We start from the raw sequence: 20,042 nt of genomic DNA, 5'->3' as shown, positions 1-20,042 counted from the left end.
GTCTCAATCCAGTGCCTGGCCCAGCAAATAGTAGTGGGGGTTATCATCAAAGGTTTTTCAGCAGAGGACTTGCCAAAGTCAGATTGGAGTTCTAGAAGGCACATCTGGGTGCCGAGAGTGAGTGGTCTGGGGGAGGCCGTGTTCTTATGGAGGCTGGGTGAGTCTGGGTAGTTGGGATGGAGAACTACAGCAGGCTTGGAAGATATTATTCATAAGTGATTCCCAAATTGACAGGGGTCCTTCAGACAGGGGTCCCTGTCAATTTGGGAGTCACTTATGAATAATATCTAAATTTGGGTCTTTTGCTGGGTGCAGGGTTGCATACCTATAATCCCAGCATCTCAGGAGATTAAGGCAGGAGGATTCCAAGTTTAAGGCCAATCTGGGCAACTTAGGGAGACACTATCTCAAAATAAATAAAAAGAGCTGGGGATGTAGCTCAGTAGTAAAGTGCTCCTGGGTTCAACTCCTGTTACCCACCAAAAAGAAAAAAAGTAATGAGAAATTTTATTGAGCTGGGCAAGGTGGGGCACGCCTATAATCACAGCAGCTCAGGAGAATAAGGCAGGAGGATCGAGAGTTCAAAGCCAGCCTCAGCAATTTAGCGAGGCCCTAAACAACTCAGTGAAACCCTGTCTCTAAAATATACAGAAATGGACTGGCGATGTGGCTCAGTGGTCAAGTGCCCCTGGATTCAATCCCTGGTACCATAAATAAATAAATTCAGATCTTTCTGTGAGCCCCTGGGGCTGGTGCCCAACCACCCAGGGGCTGGCTTGATGGCGCCCGTTTCTCCCTGCAGCACGCCCACGGACGCCATGCGGGGGGCTCTGACACCTCTACCTTCCTTGCTGCTGCTGTTGCTGCTGCTGTTGGGGTGTGGGCCACGGGCTACCTCTGGCGGCGGGGCTGGTGGGGCAGCAGGCTACGCTCCTGTGAAGTACGTGCAGCCCATGCAGAAAGGACCTGTGGGACCACCCTTCCGAGAGGGCAAAGGCCAGTTCCTGGGTGAGACCTCCTGCCCCTCAGTGTCTCAAAGAGCTCCTGACTCTCCTTGCGAGCTCCTTGACCTCCCCAGACCCTTGAAGCCCTTCAGTCCCTGCCACAGATTTCCCCATCTCTGCTTTCCTTTCTGAGGCTGGCCCAAGGCCTGTCAGCCTGGGAGGGCCTGGAAGCGGGCTGTAGCTGGCCCAGTGCCGGTGGTCTTCAGATGGGATGGGTCAGAAGGTATATATGAGAGTGCCGGGTTTGTGGGTTCGGTTCTAACTGGTTCTAAGTTGAGCTGCTGGTGCCACCTAGTGGCCATTCTGCTACCAGGTCATGCAGGAATGAGAGTCTTCTAAGCTCATGGGGAAGGCGCGGTATTGGGACCCCTGGGGGAAAACAACCTGAAGCCACCAAGATGGCCACTGGACAACACCTGAGTTCTGTCTTCCATGAGAGCAGAGAAGGATAGTCCAGGGAGGGGTCCTCATGAGCAGATAGAGAGCTTCGTTCCTGCCCAGGGTACTTCATAGTGCCATGGAAGAATGGGTAGATGGGGTCCTCCATCTCTGCTGTCCAGGTCCTCATTGTCCCTTATCTCTTTTTGTCTCCTTCAGAAATGCCTCTACCGCTGCTGCCAATGGACCTGAAAGGAGAGCCAGGCCCTCCTGGAAAGCCTGGGCCTCGGGGCCCCCCTGGTCCTCCTGGCTTCCCAGGAAAACCAGGCACTGGAAAGCCAGGGCTCCATGGGCAGCCTGGCCCTGCTGGCCCCCCTGGCTTCTCTCGGATGGGCAAGGCTGGTCCCCCAGGGCTCCCAGGCAAGATTGGACCACCCGGACAGCCAGGACTTCGGGGGGAGCCAGGGATACGAGGGGACCAGGGCCTCCGGGGGCCACCAGGGCCCCCTGGCCTCCCTGGTCCCTCAGGCATTACTGTCCCTGGAAAACCAGGTGCTCAGGGAGTACCAGGCCCCCCAGGATTCCAGGGGGAGCCAGGGCCCCAGGGAGAGCCTGGACCCCCAGGAGAGCGAGGCCTCAAGGGGGATAATGGAGTGGGCCAGCCAGGGCTGCCTGGAGCCCCTGGGCAGGGAGGTGCCCCTGGACCCCCTGGCCTCCCTGGTCCAGCTGGCTTAGGCAAACCTGGTTTGGATGGGCTGCCTGGGGCCCCTGGAGACAAGGGTGAGTCTGGGCCTCCTGGGATTCCAGGCCCTAGGGGGGAGCCAGGAGCTATAGGTCCAAAAGGACCCCCTGGGATAGATGGTGTGGGGGTGCCAGGGGTAGCAGGGGTGCCAGGGCCACAAGGCCCAGCAGGGGCCAAAGGGGAACCAGGGACCCGGGGTCCCCCCGGCCTGATAGGCCCCACTGGCTATGGGATGCCAGGACTGCCAGGCCCCAAGGGGGATAGGGGCCCAGCTGGGGTCCCAGGACTCTTGGGGGACAGGGGTGAGCCAGGGGAAGATGGGGAGCCAGGAGAGCAGGGACCACAGGGCCTTGGGGGCCCCCCTGGACTTCCTGGGTCTGCAGGGCTCCCTGGTAGACGTGGGCCCCCTGGACCTAAGGGGGAGACAGGACCCATAGGACCCCCAGGGGTGCCTGGCATTCGGGGTGATCAAGGACCTAGTGGTCTGGCTGGGAAACCTGGGCTCCCAGGTGAGAGGGGACTTCCTGGGACTCACGGCCCCCCTGGACCAACTGGGCCCAAGGGTGAGCCAGGTTTCACGGGTCGCCCTGGAGGACCAGGGGTGGCAGGAGCCCTAGGGCAGAAGGGTGACTTGGGCCTCCCTGGGCAGCCTGGTCTGAGGGGCCCCTCAGGAATCCCAGGTCTCCAGGGCCCAGCTGGCCCTATTGGGCCCCAGGGTCTGCCAGGCCTAAAGGGTGAACCAGGCCTGCCAGGGCCCCCTGGAGAGGGGAAAGTAGGGGAACCTGGCTCTGCTGGGCCCACAGGACCCCCTGGAGTTCCTGGCTCCCCAGGACTCACAGGCCCTCCTGGGCCACCAGGGCCTCCAGGGCCCCCTGGTGCCCCTGGGACCTTCGATGAGACTGGCATCGCAGGCTTGCACCTGCCCAATGGTGGTGTGGAGGGTGCTGTGCTGGGCAAAGGCGGCAAGCCGCGGTTTGGGCTGGGGGAGCTGTCGGCCCAGGCCACGCCAGCCTTCACTGCCGTGCTCACCTCGCCCTTTCCTGCCTCGGGCATGCCTGTGAAATTTGACCGGACTCTCTACAATGGCCACAGCGGCTACAACCCAGCCACGGGCATCTTCACCTGTCCTGTGGGCGGCGTCTACTACTTTGCTTACCATGTGCATGTCAAGGGCACCAATGTGTGGGTGGCCCTGTACAAGAACAATGTGCCAGCCACCTACACTTATGATGAATACAAGAAGGGCTACTTGGACCAGGCATCTGGCGGGGCCGTGCTCCAGCTGCGGCCCAATGACCAGGTCTGGGTGCAGATGCCCTCGGACCAGGCCAATGGCCTCTACTCCACCGAGTACATCCACTCGTCCTTTTCAGGATTCTTGCTCTGCCCCACATAACCCACAGTGGGGCCCTGCTGCCCTGGCCGCCTCCTCTTTAGTGGTAGAGTGACCTTTTCAATTACAAAGACCTCCATTTAAAGAACGAACCAAAGGCTGAACAGAGGCAGAGGTAACCGTGGCCCAGGAGACTTGATTTGCTTTCCCCTACAGTATGCTGGCTGATATTGTTTCTGGAAGCGGTTGGCCTGAGTCTTTACCCCAGCCATCTGTGCAGGGTTGGGGTCACCCTGTTCCTGTCCTGCCTGGTCTGCAGGTGGACCCAGGACACTCAGCCCAGCCCCCATGAGTTCTGCATGCTGCTGGGCCCCTAAGGAGCAGAGAAGGGGCTGACTCCCTGGCCATCTACCAGAGGAGACAGCCAGCCCTTCCTGCTGGCCACTGATGACACCTGCTCAAGGAATGGAGCATGGGCTCCCTTCCAGTCCTTGGTTGGGGGCTCTTCCAGCTCCCCAAGGACCTCCAGCATATGACAGTGGATTTTCTGAAGTTTTTGTTTCCCTTTAGGAGAAAGGGAGAAGACAGGGACCATCAAGGAGGTCAGTGTGGATACTCGGCCAAGAATACAACCCCAGAGTGATGCTGTGGCATCAGGCCTGCCCATGGCAGGGACATTCCCTGCTCCAACTGCATATGGGGAAAGATGGTCTGTGTGGGGTGGGGGCATGGGCCTGGGGCAGGATGCCTGCTCTTTACACTCATCTCCATCTACCCAGCTGCCCTCACTGGCTCTGCCCTGGTTAGCATGAGGGCAGTGAACAGGCTCCTAGGGTCTGCCGCAGCAGACCAAACTCTGGCAGGACTGATGGCAAACATGAACACTCCTACTCTCCTTTTACCTGAGCTGGTTTTCTGTAACAAATTGTGAGGGGATCCTTGCCACCCTCAAACCAAGTGTCCCCAAGGCAAAGACCTTTCGTTTGGCCTTCTGAGCTAGAGGCACACAAACTTGGAGATGAAGAAGGCTCCCACTTGCTTTTCCTTAATGAGAACCACATGGTGGGTTTGTGTGCCTATCAGAGGGGTTAATATGTGGGGCTTCCTCCCTTCTACCCTCCGGTTTCAATTTCCTGCTCTAAGCAGGATTAGGGCCCAGGAGGCCAAGGTTCTGAAAGAAAGGGTGCCAACAGGTCCCTGTGGAATGAGCTGGCTCTGGGTGTTTGTGCCATTCTCCCCAGCACCTCTGCAGGAAATAGGCTCCCCCTCCCAACTCCTGAGCCCCAGTTCAAGCTGAGTAGTTTAGTACTGGGGCAGGGATGGTGGACATTCTTGCTTATGTAAGGATTGTCACTTTTACCATGGTCCAAGGCCTCTCAGCCCTCACCAAGCCAATTCTTTTCCCTGTACCAAGTGTAAACCTAGGTCATTCGACAAACCATCTTGCTGTATTCTGATATGACCACTCCAGGATGTGTGTGTCAAAGGTGGAGGATGACTGCTGACTGCTAAGCTGTGGCTCCCTAGGCTTCTGGCCAAATCTCCACCCTGCTCACAACTTTCCCACTGCAGGCTACTTGACTGCTCACTTTAGCTTTCAAAGGGAGAAATGCAAACCCAAATTTGCCCAAGTGACTTTAAGAACAAAGTTTTTGACTGGGTTCATGGTGGATTTCTTTCTCCCTAACACCCAAGAGAAGAGTCTCAAAGGAAACCTGGGAGGGTCCTTTGAGCAACCTCCTTTCCTGGGTCAAAGCCACTATAATTTGATGTTGGGATCTGATTGGCAGAAATTGATCAGCTTCAATTGGCAGCCCAGGGAACCAAGTTCCATGGGAACCAAAACAAAAACCCAAACAGCAGTTTCAAGAGTTGTACTTCTGCCAAATCTCATTCCTGAAGCCTTTAGGGAAGGGTGGCTGACATTTCTGAAATATTTATGGGATTTGAGATACAGGTGTCCACTTAACTGACTGGCTTTGATAAACAAGTCAGGTTTTAACTGAAAACTACATTACCTTGTGCATTTTTATATTCTGATTCTTAATTTTTTTTTTAAGATTAGGTTTAAATGTTTTCAACTAGTAATTTCATTTCTAACCTGGTATAGGAAGTTTAGTTCTCTACTTATCACGTGCTCTGTGTCACAGATTTGGGAAAAATGCACTGGGGAATCAAAGAAAATGGGACTTCTTTTTGAAAAGAAAAACAACAGTATTGACTGTATTGACACAACCTCAATAAAACCCATTGTACAAAACAGCACTCTGCTGAACTTGGCATTGGTGCAGAGGTGTCTGGGAAGGCATCAGGGATTTCTCTGGGCCCTCAAGGAGTATGCATTCCTCACCAGCTCCCCAACCTGAGATTCTGTCACATCAGAAATGCTGGATGATCGATCCTATGCTGCTGAGGCTCTGCACCAGGAAAATGCCCAAGGAGAGCAGTGGCTAAACCTCAGGGAAACAGATTGAACTTCACTGGAACATTCCTGCAAACGCTCAGGGGCAGTGGAGCATGACAACTGGCTCAGGATCCCAAGGGCCAAGTTTCAACATCTGATACAAATTATGAATGAAAGATTATGAGTCTTTGCTCCTGAAGGTGGGGCTTGTGCCAGGTCAATGCCAAAGACAGGGCTGGGGTTCTGTCCTGGGGAGAAAGCACCTGTTCACAACCTGCCAGGCTCAGCAGCAGCATGTTCATCTCTTTCTGGCTCTGGGAACTGAAAAAATCCATGCCCTGAGAAGTCCTGTGGTATGCTCCAGCCTGACAGAACCCCATTTTGGCTGAAAACAGACCAGCACGACAGTCCCAAGAGCTCAGCCAGCTATGGAGAGGCACACCACCAAGCCTGGAAGGATGCTCAAAGAACATCCCCACAGTTTTAGGAGTAGTATCTTTTCATTGTCCTTTCTTTAAAATGGATGCTGTGCAAAACTTCCTGGTGGGACAAGGCCACTGGCCAGGCACTAAGGAGATATATAGCACTCAGTCCACATAGGTCACATGGGATGATGCACCCTCCACTCAAAAAAGCTTGGCAGTCTGGTGACAGGTGCCCTCTGCTCCCATTCCTGGCCCAACTGAGTCTGGGTCTGGTTTGGGGACAAGACAGCAGGAAAATCTGGCTTGTTCCTGCCCACTGTCTCTGGCAAAACACTCGGCCCATCTGCCAGGGCTACTCTGAGCAAATCCTAACAGGAAAAGCCACCAAACTATGACTGCTCTGCCTTTCCTAACAATGAGGCTAGCTGCAAGAAGTGGCATCATGCCTATCAACATAGCAAGCATCTCGTTGCCTTGGGGTTGCATTCCTTAGAAGAGTAAAGCCAACAGAGAAGCACAAGGCTTGAGGTCAGGTCACCAAGAGAGTCACAGGAAACTGTTGGGATTTGCTAAAAACTGTTTATTGCATGACTTCCACTGGAAGCTGCTAACAAGCCCCGTGACAGCCAAACACCAGGACACAGACCAACTGGAAGCAGGTGTCTCCCTTGATCCAAATGACCTACTTGGGGGCTCTGCCCAGTCAAGGGCAGGATGTCTGAAATTGGCTAAAACCCAACAGATAGAAATGATGCTATTGCAGATCATTTCCACCTCCCCAAGTCCCATGTTCTAGATAAAAATGGAAAGTGCCAAAAACACCCTCCAAAATAAAACCTGTCCTGGTCCCTCATATCTGAGGACCCCAGGGGTGCCCTATGGCTTGCAGCAAGCCAGAACCCTGACTTCCAAGAAAGCATCTGTCCCTTGCTTCTTGTTCCTGTGACCTCTCCCAAAGGTGCACTCAGTCCATACTGCAGGGAGACTGAAGCAGGAGAGCCAGCTGAAGGGCCTCTGGTTTCCAATCTGAGCTAGAGTTGGTCCTGCTGGACACGGCAGAGCCCCAGCAGCTGTGGCCTTTACAGACTCTTCTGGAAGACTCGGTGCAGACTCTGGGCCAGGACGTCGGTCTCCTCATAACCCTCACAACTTTGCTGCCAGCTCTCTGGCACCTGATCCATCCCATAGTAAGCACCAGCAATGGCGCCAGCCATGGTGGCAATGGTGTCTGTGTCCCCGCCAAGTGAGATGGAATAGATGAGAGTCCTTTGGAGGTTATTGAAAGCAGAGGGGATCTCGGGGTCAGGCTCCATGCAGCGAAGGAAGCAGTAGATAGCAGTGGGCACAGATTCAAAGGCAGCAATGCCATTCCCTGCAGGAAGCCAGATCACAGAACTTGACTTGCCCCTGCCACCAGACTTCTAGTCATCTGTCACAAGTCAACACCCTCAGCTCCAAGGAGGGCTGTGATCAAGATCACAGACTCTAGGGTCAGATAACCTGGATTAAAACCCTGCCTTCCAAGAACTGCCTGGTGACTGGGAAAGTTACCTGACCACCAAGATTCCTGCTCTTGGATTTGACCCCTCAGTGTAGTGACTACAGGTGTCACCCTCTCATACGGCTACTGGGAGAGTGAAGTGAGGTCCTGTCTATCAAGCACTCTGCATTGTGCCTACTACACAGTGACGGTGCTAGATAAACAACATCCATTATCACATTAGCTGTAAAAACTGGCAACTAGCTGCCACTTCTGGGGACACAGATCTACTTCAGGACACTGGAGGTGCTGTAGGTCTAGAGCAAGGCAGTGCTGTGCTCACAACCTTGCTAGGGACACTACCGAGAGTAGCTCTGGCTGTCACAGCAGCCTAGGGTTATAATATAACAGGAAGCCCCCTCCAAGCACACACAGCCCAACTCCACGTCCCCTCCCTCCGGGCCCTGAGCCCCACTGGCCATAAAGAATGACAGGTGTGGGGGAACCAATTGACACCAGGGTCCACGCACCTAGCTCGGACACCACTTCCTCTCGGGTCACAGAATCCTGGTCTAGAAGCTCTCCAACCTTCTTCAGTCGGCTGGAGTATGGATGCTCCTCCATACCCAACCTGTGGGTTCAGGGAAAGGTTTCAGGGGATTCAGAACCAGCAGGGGTGTATCAGGCTCCCACTCAGCACAGGTCCCTGACAAGGAGTGGGAGGGGCCCCAGTGTGAGTGGGTCATTTTGTTCTCTGGGATCCCGAGAGCCCTGAAAACAGCCAAGACAAAGGGGCTTCTTCTCACCCTTCCCTAAAGTCTGAAATGAAAGAAGGCAGGTTTGGCTTTGCAGCCATCCCAAAGGCTCCCCAATCCCTGCCATGTGCATGCTCAGACACACCTCAGCCCTGCCTCCAACCCATACTCACTCCCTGGCATCCAGGACGGCTTGGGCATCCCCTTCCAGCTCCTCCATGTGGCCCAGGAGCTGCTCGAGGAAGTGCTCACTGGAGGACTCACCCTGCAGAGCCAGGTGCACAGCCAGAGCCTGCAGGACTGCGCCATTGTAACCCAGGGAGGAGGCGTGGGTCAGCTGCGCTGAGAGCCGGGCAAACTAGGGAGAGGGGGGCTGTTGTCACACACATGCTGCGGATGAGGAAGGGGAGCCCAGGTGCCAGCCTGCCCCCAATACCTTCTGCACATCCTGGACACTGCTATAAGCCAGAGGGATGCCGGCTACCCGCATAGCACCTCCATTGCCGTAGGAGCCTTTCCCATTGAACTGGGCCCGGGCAGGCTCATAGACATCGCAGCACTTGGGGCTCAGAAGCTTCTTGAAGACGGTGATCACTCCGGCCCCATAACCTCTGTCAGGGTCTTTCTTGTACTCCTGGGCAAACCTAGTGGGGGTGAAGGGAAGCAGAACTGGGGTTTCTAGGATGCCTCAGGGCTATGAAAAGTCCAGGCTGGTTTGGAAACAGAGGCACAAGGCTGTACTAGCAGTGGGGGCATTTTCAGCTTGGGAAGTTGTGTCGGCCTGAGAAACAGGTCCTGTTGAAGGTGCATGTCCTAAGCACACACAGACCTCACTGCTCTCTCGGGGCGCAGTGACTCTGCCCATGTGGTTTGTTCACCCCAGGACCATCCCCCTCACCTGTGAGCCATGTCCACCTCATCAAAGGCCTCCTTGGCCAGCAGAGACTGCACAAGGGCCCTGGCCATGGCTGTGTCATCAGTGTAGTACAAGGTTTCTGTGGGGAGAGTGAAGGGTGAGAACAAGCTGCACACTCTGGGGTGAAAGTCTCCTGCTTATTCCTCATAAGGTAGCACATCAACCCTGACCTTACATCAGCCTCTCCCCTTCAGTTTCCTGGGCTCTAGGGAGGCTCAGGATTTCAACTTTGGGACTTTCAGCATTTCTTTATTCCAAGTCAGTCACATCCTGCTGATTTCTGAAGGAAATCTTCTGCTCCCTTCTGTCTGCCATCACTGCAGTTCTTTTTGATATGATCTGCTCGGGCTGCACACAGAGACCCTAAATTCTCCCCTATGTCTCCCACTTTTCAATGCAACCTAAATTGCAGCCAGAGTTCAGCCCAAAAGTAGACCACCACCTTCCTCCTACTCTCCTGCTCATAATGGCTCTGTTGCCATCACGATGGAGTCCCAATTTATTGTTTGTGCCAAAGCCCTTCCCAGCCTGACGCCTTCCTTCTGGCATACCTTCTATCCCATGGCTCCCTTGCCTGGCGCTTGGGTCAAGTCCTTCCCAGCTGGGGCCGCTCCCCTCCCTCCATCCTGCCCCATCTGCTTTCCTGTGGGCTGCCTGTGAGGGTTGCTTGGCACTTCTAACATGGCACACTTAGCTTGGGAGGCACAGGGCTTTGGCCTTACCTGAGAAGAGACAATTACAGAGAATGAAGTGGACTCCCCAGTAAGCCCCCCTCCCACTCCATGTATTCCTAGTCTACCCCCTCAGCATATCCCAAGCCCAAACCCTCTCCCCCTTAGGTAACCCTTACCTCCTACTTCACCAGAAGAGCGGCTAGCAGTTACCTGACCCACAGCTGCACTTTCTAGACTCCCCGCTGAGGAAGTCTGTCTCCCAGTCCAAGGTGAAGTCCACCCCAGTCCATTTTCTCAGGGGCCTTGCTCTTCTTTTGTGCCTTTCTTTCATGTCTTCAACCTCTCCTCTGAGGTGGAACCACATTTATTCTCTCATTGGTCACTACACTCTGCTCTTCCCTAGGAAACCACTTTTCTCCACTCTCAGCCATGGGACTCAGGCGAGGAGCTGACCCCACCTCCAGCCTAATCAAAAAGCACATGCCATCCCTTGTTTAGGGATGGGTGCAGGTTGGCAGCTAGGCCAGTGAGACTCAATTTGGGACTTTCAGAGGGCTGTAGCAAAGAGAAATTCCTTGCTGGAGCTGCTGGGGGCCATCCCAGTGGGAAGACTGCAGAGAGTGGACTCACCCAAAGAAAGCTCATCTGGATGCTGGAGAAGAACTGAGCCTGGAGGTGCCAGTTTGAATTCCTGGATCCAGCTCTGCTTGAGGGCAGACCTACCTCTCTGGACTTCTCAGTTATGTCAGCCAATATACTCCCTTTTTGCTTAGATCATTTTAATTGGATTTTCTGTCACTTGTATTCAAAGGGTCCTAAAACACCTCTAACCCAAAAACATGCTTGTTCTTCATCTTAACTTTAAACAGAAGACGAAATAAAAGCCCCTTTCTCCATCTTGTCTTCACCTTAATTACAGCTCATCTCCTCTCCTTCACACCTACCCATACTACTTTCTGCCCCCTTTTCCTCTTTAACCCACAGGAAATGCACTTTTAAGTCCAGGCTTCCCCCTACTTCACTTCTCTGGACACCATGATGAGTGTCTTCATCTTTTAATTCTGTTCTCAGGTTTTCTGACACACTCCTGCTGCTTCTCCAATCTCCTGCTGTTTCCTTCCCTAACTCCCCCCAGCCCTCTCCTCTACCTGCCTGTCACACATGGGTATTCCCCAGGGTTCTGAGGGCCGCTCTTTTCCCTTCTAATCCCACCTGCTCTTCAAGAAGAACCGCATCCTGCGCTCGACCTCAGACCTGACACCTGGGCTGGGAACCAGGGTCGACAACACAGGTGAGGGAGAAAGGAAGGAGAGAGAGCTTTTTAGGGAGGGGCAGAGCACACCCAACAAATGCCTGCGCGGGGGAAGCACGGGTGAGCGGACCCAAGGAAGCCAGGCCAAGACTCTAGACAGACAGGCGAGGGCGGGCCAGTGGGCCACACAGAGGAATGTGGCTCTCTTCTAAGATTTTAGGTGGCGGAGGCTTGAGAGGCGCGGGGCTGAGGCGTACTGCTGGAAAGCGCTGACTGGAAGCACCGGACGAAGCGCGGTGCAGGAGCGCGACGCCAGGCAAGGCTCGCACCACGGAACTGGGGTCAGAAAGGCGGAGCGGGGACAGGGCACCGGAGCTCCAGGTGTCTGCGAGCCATAGAGTCTGGCCCACCGCCTGAGCAGTCTGGTCTTAGCGCATTTCAGGACGTCGCAGTCCGCCCACTCCCGAGTGTCCCCGCCGGCCGGCACAGACCCCAAGAGCCCGCCCCGCCCACCTGTCCGCGCGCTCCCAGGCGAGCCGGGCTCCGGCTCCAGGCTCTGCACGTGACGCAGCACGGACGGCAGGCTGACTGTATCCTGTGCCTCGTAGATGGCGCCCACGCAGTCCCCGAGCAGCGCGCCAGCCAGGCAGCCTCGGAAGCGCGAGAGGGATCGGGCAGCACCGGCGCCGCCGCTGCCCGCCGCCGCCATTGCTGCCGCCGCCGCCGCCGCCGCCATCCGCGCGCAGGCCAGTCGCTACTTCCGGTGCCGCCGCCGCCGCCGCCGCGTCCTTCTATCTCCGCGGCCCACAGCGCCCCCCGGTGGACTGGAGCCTCCGTGTCGCCCTCATCCACAGCGCCACCTAGCGGTCAGAGTTTCAGCACCGCTCAGTCTCCGTCTCCGCCAGCTTCGCTTTGGCGCCCGATATTCTCGGTACATGTTAATGGCGTCACAGCGGGGCGGGACGGCCACCACAGGGTCTCCGAGGGGCAGGTACTGAGCCAGACCATCAAGTCGCTCCAGGCCTCTTCCTCGCATGGGCGGGCACCCCTGCTTCCGGCCCTCTCCGGGCAGCCCTAGCTCTTGGCCCACCCCGTCCTCCATGCCCTCCTGGTGTGATCCTAGCACGGCGCTCCCCTGGGCATCAAAAGGCTAATATGCAAGGGGCGGGGCTGGGGCTGGCGCTCAGCGGCATTTGCCTGGCGTGTGTGAGGCACTGAGTTTGAGTGTCAGCACAGCATATAAATAAATAAAATAGGGGCCGGGGTTGTGGCTCAGTGGTAGAGCGCTTGCCTAGCATGTGTGAACCACTAGGTTCAATCCCTGGCACCACATAAAAATAAATAAAATAAAGGTATTGTGTCCATCTACACCTAAATAAATAAATAAAATAAAGATCTATCAACAACTTAAAAAAAAAAAAAAAGGTATGCAAGGTTCCAGCTAGGGCAGAACTGGGTTGGGGCCAGCTGCTAGAGCCCATGGGGGTGTTGAGAGATTCTCCCTGAAAAGGAAGGAGTTGGATTTAGAATGTGGAATTTGAGGAGCTGATGTTTGCATCTTTGCTCCTCCACACAGAGGAGGGTCAAGAAACCTTTGTGGGTGGGAGCGCTGGGGTTGTGGCTCAGCAGTAGAGAGCTTGCCTAGCACATGTGGGGCCCTGGGTTCCACCCTCAGCACCACATAAAAATAAACAAAATAAAGGTATTTGTCCATCTACAACTAAAAAAAATATTTTAAAAAAAGAACGCTTTCACTTTCTGTCTGCATGCAGGAGTAGCAGAAAATGAACTGACTTGAGAGCCTACATATTTATTAGGTCTCATTCTCTTCCCCAACCCATTTCCCATCAAATTCCTACCACCCACTCCGTCTATACTATGCCAGCTCCAAATGGCAGGTTTTGAGTGGACTCAGGGTGCGGTTTGTGGTGCGGTTAAAGGTGTCCACCTCAGGCACAAACTTCTCAGCAGGCACAGTAAGCTTGCGTCTCGTGTCCAGGCACTTGGTGTCCAGCAGCATGGAGTTAGCCTTGCAAGCAATGTCAGCCTGTAGCCGGGCCAGGTGCTTGTTCAGGGCATCCAGAGCATCCCTGGGGAGGAAGTATCAACAACCCACCACTCCTGCATGAGGCTGGGAGGCCAGGACCGCACCCACCAGCTTACAGTCCAGGGAAACCAGCAGGTATCAAGAGGCCCCCACCCATGGGCACTCTCAGTCTCTCCCCATACCTCTTGCCCACTTCCCAAACTTACTGTGTTTGTGCCAGCTTCTGCTTCAAGGCATGGATGGTTGCCTCTAACTGGTGAATCTCATCAGTGAGGCCATACTGTGCCTGGAGGCAGAGGGGTATCATGTGAGTTCCAGGTTAGCCATGCTGTCCTTCAGCCTATGACCTAAGGGCTGCCCTAGGCCAGCACCCTTGCTCCACAGGAATATATGCTGGGGGTGATCCTGAGCAAACCTCAGCAAGGGGGCCTATGCCCTCGAACCTGGTCCCTACAGAGTTCCACATTGGGCCTGTAGGTTCTGGACTCCAGCCGGGTGTGGACCAACTTCAGGTTTAGAATCTTTCTGTGCAGATCCTCCTCCAGGCGCCGGATGTCCTCTTGCAGCTCAGCAATCTCCTCCAAAGTCTGTGGGGGACAGAGTGACTGGTCTTCACCAGTGGAACTCATGCTGGAGCACCCAGTCCAGGGTTTCCTGGCAGGGAGTCTGGCTCCTTGCCCCATAGTAGGAGGCCAGGCCCCAGTGAAGACTCACGTTCTTTTCTTGCCACTTAAGTTCGCTGTACACTTTCTCTATTTCCTGCAGCCGTTTCCGAAAGGCAAATTCTGTTGCAACCCTTTGGGCTTCAAGTTCATTGTTGGTCTGCAGGACAAGAAGTATACCATGCAAGGGTAGGGCACAGAAGCTCAAGTTCTTGCTGCTTAAGTGAGGGGAAGGGGTGCCATGGTCAACAGGCAACAGAAAGTACAGGCTGAAGGCACACTGATTCCATCTGTTGGCTCTGGAGCAGCAGCGTGGGGGTGGGGGGCTCACTTACCTCCGCAATAGTTAGGGCGATGGCCTCCCTCAGCTCCGTGGCTGATTTCATCTCAGCCTCTGCTCGGTTCTTGTTGAACTGACTGAAGTCATCCCATTGCTGGAGGGTGGTGGAGCTGCAGGTGACAGGAAATAATAATGTTGCAGTGTGCAGCCTATGAAGGGGGGGCCGAGCACTGATGGAAACACACTTCTTACCCCTTGGGGACACGTGCAGGATTAATCTTCAGAGAGATGTTTGGGGCCTTTATGTTGAGAGAGAGACAGCCTCTGTCGATCTCCAGCGTCTCCATTTTGCCCCGATGGTCAAGGTTGAGCTGCTGTTGGACTTCCTGCAGGAGGCTGGACACAGAGCAGACTCCATCAGGAGCCTCCCCTGAGGCCCCACATGCAGCTCTCATTGTACCTCGACACTGAAGGATGGGGAGGCTGAGATGACTGTGCATGGCAGAAGACAGTGGGGCTGGTGCTGCAGCTGAGATTAAAGACCGGCACAGCTGGATGAGCCTCCCACAGACAGAACAGTGACACTCAAGTGTGTACACACACCCATGGGGTGCATTGTATGTGGCTGCACTCACGAAGCCTCACGCATACACATGATAAGGTGTGGGAGGCCGTCACGCTGAATGACTAGCATTTTCCTTCCCTGGTCACTTTTTAGTGGCATGGACACTGCCCTGATCCTTGAAGTAGCAGAATGTATCTTCATGCATAGGCATGCCTTCCTGCAGCCCTATAGATCGAGCTATGCTCACCTGTTCCTTTGTGATACTACCTCCTTGCCCTGTTTGGGATAGAATGTTCTTTGGCAACGCCCTTTGTGTGTCCCCCTCTCTTGCTCTGCCTTTGGGTGTGGCCTTCCTAGATGTCAGTCAATCTGCTGACAGCAGACATCATGAAGCTAGACTCAGTCCCCTGAAACTTGACCCCTTGCCTCATTTGAATGGCTTCTCTTCAATAAAAGGGTCAGCCCGTTCTGGCTCTCTCTCTTTCTGTGGACCCTTAAGGTCAAAGGAGCCATCACAGGACCCCCAAAGAAAAAGGTATCTCTGACTCTTGTGTGGTTATTTCGTGCAGCCCAGTTCCCCTGGAGTGACCCTGAGTGTTTCTGTCGCCAGGAACATGACAATAAGGTACTTAGGGTGCTGGGAAATGGGCTTCAGCTCCCCTGCTTCTGCATGAATTAGAATGACTGTCTAGAGCAGGTTCTTGACAAGTATTCTGAGACTGTATCCAGGCAGCGGGGAAAGTGCCACAACCAACTAGTTGACAAGCACAGGAGGGGCAAGGGAATGAATGGGAGCCAGTTACTTATGAACCCCCAAACCTGTGCTCCACATTCATGGAAGCCTTCAAGTGCATGTGAACACACAGATGACAGTCTCTGCCTCACCAGAGTTGCTCGAAGGCCTGGTTGATCTTCTGTTGCAATGCCTTCTTGGTGGCCTCAATGACCTCCACCTCTTTACGCAGCTCAGCCTCCACAGGATCCCTCACAAAGTCAATGTCTCGCCGACTCTCCCGAAGGGTCAGGCATTCAATGGCCACATCCATTGGTAGGTTCTTGGCCTGCAGATTTTGCTCTGCTAATTCCTTCATCTAGAAAAGAGGGGGTTCAGGAGGTTGGAGGAGCCATGCATTGGGAGGCAGCTCTTATCCCCACTTTTAACAGAGAACTCTGAGTGACTCAGATGACCATGCCATCCATGCACCCATCAAGGGTTTCCAGACCCAGAAGTGGGAAGGAGGGGAGATCTTTGCAGCAGAGTGTCCTGATATTCAGCCCTGATCCCCTGCCTGTGTCAGGGTGTCAATCTCAGCATCTAAGTCAGTCAGACACTTGTCCAGCATCTCTTTCCACCGGTTGACGGTATCAATCCTCTCTGCCAGTCGAGTTCTGTTGTCATGTTCATCCCAAATAGTCTGGAAGAGAGAGAGCAAGATAAAGAAGATATCAGTGCATGCCTGTAACCCCAGAGACTTGGGGAGGCTGAGGCAGGAGGATCACAAGTTTAAAGTCAGCCTGGGCAATTTAACGAGAACTTGTTTCAAAATAAAAAATGAAAAGGTCTGCAAATGTAGCTCAATGGCATAGTGGTTGGGGGCGGGGTACCCAGCTGGGGCTTCCACCTGGTTGTTCGTCTCATTGCGGAGGATCCGGGCCTCCTGACGGATCTGATGGGAAGTATCTCGCTGCCGCTCCGCATTGGTGGACAGCAAGTAGCTATTAGTTTGCCAGTCGGGCAGCCGGAAGCGCTGACTCGGCTTGACACTGAATGTGGCCATGGTGCGGGGTGGTGAGTCCCAAACCCCGGACCTGTTCCAAGACACACCACCTGTGTTGGGAAAGCAAGGAGCAGGAGACGTCAGTGGAATGGCTCAGTTGCCTGCTCCAAGGGCCATGCTCCTATTTTCTTCTGAGCCCCTTTCTACAGGAAGCCTACTGGGGGACAGCCCCGGCTGAGCTCAACTTCTATTAGATAGGTTCCTTCCACCCCTCCACCCCCAGACCCTAGGCCCTGGACCTGCAATTCCTGAGCAGGTAAAAGGAGATAAAGGAGTCCCTGGTGTGTGTGTGTCGGGGGGGGGGGGCGGGGGGGGCAAGTGCCTAAGGGGAAGAGGGCTGGCAGGAAAACAGCCCCTAATCCAGTTTCCACCCCTACTTCCAGCAACCCTCCCTCTGAGCTTTCTTTTATTTCTTCCGCGGCTGCGGGCCAGGCCCGGGGTGGGGTTGGGGGCGGACTAGGAGAAGGAGCCCAGTTTTCCAGGGAGCACCGAGGTTGGCACCCGTCAAGGGGTGGGGGGCGCTCCAGCCCTCTCGGCGGGGTGCCTCGCTCGCTGCCGCTGCCCTGGGTCGGAGGAGGAGGGGCGGGTGGGAGGAGCTGGGGTCGGAGTTTGGTGCCCAGCCAAACCCTGCCCTGCACAGGATCCTCATTTGGGGTTTCAGTGAATACCCTGGCTCTTTGGGGAAGAAGGGAGTGGCTGGGTCTCCGTGTGTGCCCCGCTGCCCGCTCTCGCCTAGTCTCTCACCTCCTTTCCCTGCTCGCCCAGAAACCCCCCTCTCCGAGCTTCTCCGTTGTTTGGCCTCCGGTTGCTAGGCAACCACCGCGCGGAGCTCCTGGCGGCCCCCGGCTGGGAGTCGAACTGCTGGGAGTCGAACAGCTGGGAGTCGGGGCGCGGATGCAGGAGACTCGGGGCGCTGGACGGCGCAGCGGCGTGATTTAGGAACGGAACGTTTTAATTTTGATCAATCTTACGTATCGACAAGATGAAAAATGCAGTGCGTAGAAAAAAATAAACGTTGGGGGTGTGATGGCACACGCCTGTAATCCCAGCCACTCTGGAAGTTGAGGCAGGAGGATGCAAGATGCAAGCTAACGGTCGGCCTGAGCAATTTAGCAAGACTGTCTCGAAACAGATGAAATAAATAAAATGAAGTGGGCTGGAGATATTGCTTAGTGGCAGGGCACTTGACTAGCCCAGGCAGAGCCCATGGTTCAAGCCCCAGTACAGCACAACCATAACCAAAAAGGCACTGTGTTCCAGCATTTCGTGTTAGAAATACGGAGAAATTGCTTTGTCCTTGTGATATTTAGTACTTTCAGTAAGTTTAAACCATGCTGCAGCGTGTAAATGTGCTGCTGAAGAATTTCTGACGATTTTTGCGAATTCTTGGCAATGGCCCTAGTGCGTTTACCGGGAAGGTCTTTTTTTGCTACGGAGCGGGTGATGAAAGCTCCAAGTGATGTCAGACTCAAAACTCTTCTCTTTCTACTGCTGACAGGAAATTTACACCAGATGACATTTATCATTTGAAAGAAAGAAATATCAGCTGAGCAGAAGCCTGGCTGGGGAGCCCAGAGGTCGTCAAATTAATACACCCTTTCTTCATGTGGGAATGCTTTTAGCTCTCACTGGTGGACTTATGTATTTATTGAACCAGAGTAGGGGGTTTATTTTTTGCAAAAACTTGTGGGCAGTTTCAAGACTGTTTTGTGATTGTGTGGACTCCTATAGTATAGAAGGAGCACCATATGCCCTAGGGAAACCTTGCACAGGACATACACATTATATGAACAAACAGCATTACCCCCTCTTCATGTGCAGCAGAAATATATATTATTCTTCTGTTCAATATGTGCCTTGTCCTGGGAATGGTGCTTTTAGATAAAGCTGCCAGGTCTGTTAATGAACATCTCAGAAGAAAAGGGTATGCATGACTGGCTTATGTCTTCTTGTAGCTTCCTCAGTGGGCTACTCTCACTCTTTAGATTTGCAGAACCTGAGCATCCAAACAGCATTCTTTTTTCTTTCTTTCTTTCTTTTTTTTTTTTTGTGGTACTGGGAATTGAACCCATTGCTTTGTGCATGCGAGGCAAGCACTCGACCAACTGAGCTATATTATCCCTAGCTTTATATCCCTAGCTTTTATATCCCCAGATAGCTTTCTTAAGTGTTACAGAGGATCCTAGAAACATTGACTATGAAGCAAGAAATTTGAGAAGTGAAAAAGAAAAATGATGTAAACCGTTTCTTTTTTGCAGTACCGAGGGACTCAAGGATGCTCCACCTTTGAGTTACATCCCCACAAGTCCCCTACCCTTCTTTTTTTTATTTCTTTAAAAGAAATTCTATTTGTTCTTTTTTGTTATCCCTATCCTTTTGTTCTTTATCATTTGAGACAGGGTCTTGCTAAGTTGCTGAGGCTGGCTTCAAACTTGTGATCCTCCTGCCTCAGCTTCCCAAGTTGCTGGAATTACAAGTATTAGCTGCAGCCACTGCATCCTGCCTCACTATGCATTTTGATAGTTGTAGATAATACAAATGAAAAGAAGATTACTTTTCTGCTGGCCTTGTACTTTCTGGTCTGTGGCCAAATAAATTCATGTTGGGACCTTGTGGAGGGTTGAGATTTGGGAGTTGAACTAGTTTTGAGTGGCATATAATCAGAGAGAAATAACTGCTGCCTCAACTACACAGCCCAGATCATTTGTTTTGGAACTTGAAATGATGATTTTTTTCTTCCCACAATTTGCCCTTGTAATCTTCAAAGCCCACCCTTCTTCCATAAGAAAGGACAGTCCCTTGGTTAAAATGAATGGAAAGTAAGTAGCTTTGCTGCACTTAAAAGTGTTATATTTTTGTGCAGATTTTCAAATTAATGTATAAAGGGCCTTAATGAGGGGCTGGGGTTGTGGCTCAGTGGTAGGGTGCTCGCCTAGCACACGTGAGGCACTGGTTTTGATCCTCAGCACCACAAAAAATAAAATAAAGGAATTGTCCACCTACAACTAAAAAATATATTTAAAAAAAGGAGCCCTAATGAGACAATAGTAATAATAATTTTTTTTTTTTGTGGTGGTGGGGATTGAACCCAGGGCCTTATATATGTGAAGTAAGCACTCTACCAACTGAGCTATATCCCCAGCCCCAGTAATAATTTTTATTAATGATTTAGCTAACATCTATTAATATGTATGTTTTTTTTGAGAGAATTTTAATATTTATTTTTTAGTTTTCGGCGGATACAACATCTTTGTTTGTATGTGGTGCTGAGGATCAAACCCAGGCCGCACACATGCCAGGTGAGCGCACTACCGCTTGAGCCACATCCCCAGCCCTATATATGTTTT

At 53.3% G+C, this 20,042-nt stretch overlaps 3 protein-coding genes across 3 annotated transcripts; 1 reads left to right on the top strand and 2 right to left on the bottom strand.

The window, feature by feature from the left end:
- Positions 1–818: 818 nt before the first annotated feature.
- Positions 819–3,520, top strand: Col8a2 (collagen type VIII alpha 2 chain). The gene is made up of 2 exons (XM_027937711.2): positions 819–1,008; positions 1,602–3,520. The coding sequence occupies exons 1-2, from the start codon at positions 819–821 to the stop codon at positions 3,518–3,520; spliced, it is 2,109 nt and encodes a 702-aa protein (XP_027793512.1).
- Positions 3,521–6,845: 3,325 nt separating this feature from the next.
- On the bottom strand, positions 6,846–12,122 carry Adprs (ADP-ribosylserine hydrolase). Its single transcript, XM_027937374.2, has 6 exons — positions 11,877–12,122; positions 9,420–9,516; positions 8,958–9,165; positions 8,695–8,879; positions 8,297–8,397; positions 6,846–7,658 (listed from the first exon to the last, which is right to left on the bottom strand). Exons 1-6 carry the CDS (start codon positions 12,097–12,099, stop codon positions 7,366–7,368), a joined length of 1,107 nt encoding a protein of 368 aa, XP_027793175.2. The 5' UTR covers positions 12,100–12,122; the 3' UTR covers positions 6,846–7,365.
- A 1,109-nt stretch (positions 12,123–13,231) lies between these two features.
- Positions 13,232–16,695, bottom strand: Tekt2 (tektin 2). The gene is made up of 9 exons (XM_027937680.2): positions 16,540–16,695; positions 16,207–16,332; positions 15,803–16,008; positions 14,605–14,748; positions 14,408–14,522; positions 14,125–14,232; positions 13,854–13,997; positions 13,617–13,696; positions 13,232–13,453 (listed from the first exon to the last, which is right to left on the bottom strand). The coding sequence occupies exons 1-9, from the start codon at positions 16,693–16,695 to the stop codon at positions 13,240–13,242; spliced, it is 1,293 nt and encodes a 430-aa protein (XP_027793481.2). The 3' UTR covers positions 13,232–13,239.
- Positions 16,696–20,042: the final 3,347 nt, after the last annotated feature.

The sequence above is a fragment of the Marmota flaviventris genome, chromosome 10, assembly GCF_047511675.1.
Source record: "Marmota flaviventris isolate mMarFla1 chromosome 10, mMarFla1.hap1, whole genome shotgun sequence".
NCBI lineage: Eukaryota > Metazoa > Chordata > Mammalia > Rodentia > Sciuridae > Marmota > Marmota flaviventris.
Note: the sequence above shows the minus strand (reverse complement) of the source record. Positions and strands in the feature narration are given on the sequence as shown.

Excerpts from the sequence above, each read along its gene's own strand:
- Col8a2 (XM_027937711.2), top strand. The coding sequence starts at position 819 with ATGCGGGGGGCTCTGACACCTCTACCTTCCTTGCTGCTGCTGTTGCTG. Across the intron at positions 1,009-1,601 it reads GGGCAAAGGCCAGTTCCTGG|AAATGCCTCTACCGCTGCTG; the intron begins GTGAGACCTCCT and ends TGTCTCCTTCAG.
- Adprs (XM_027937374.2), bottom strand. The coding sequence starts at position 12,099 with ATGGCGGCGGCGGCGGCGGCGGCAGCAATGGCGGCGGCGGGCAGCGGC. Across the intron at positions 9,166-9,419 it reads GAGGTGGACATGGCTCACAG|GTTTGCCCAGGAGTACAAGA; the intron begins GTGAGGGGGATG and ends CACCCCCACTAG. Across the intron at positions 8,880-8,957 it reads GTGTCCAGGATGTGCAGAAG|TTTGCCCGGCTCTCAGCGCA; the intron begins GTATTGGGGGCA and ends CCCTCTCCCTAG.
- Tekt2 (XM_027937680.2), bottom strand. The coding sequence starts at position 16,695 with ATGGCCACATTCAGTGTCAAGCCGAGTCAGCGCTTCCGGCTGCCCGAC. Across the intron at positions 16,009-16,206 it reads AGATTGACACCCTGACACAG|ATGAAGGAATTAGCAGAGCA; the intron begins GCAGGGGATCAG and ends CCTCTTTTCTAG. Across the intron at positions 14,523-14,604 it reads CCTGCACGTGTCCCCAAGGG|CTCCACCACCCTCCAGCAAT; the intron begins GTAAGAAGTGTG and ends TGTCACCTGCAG.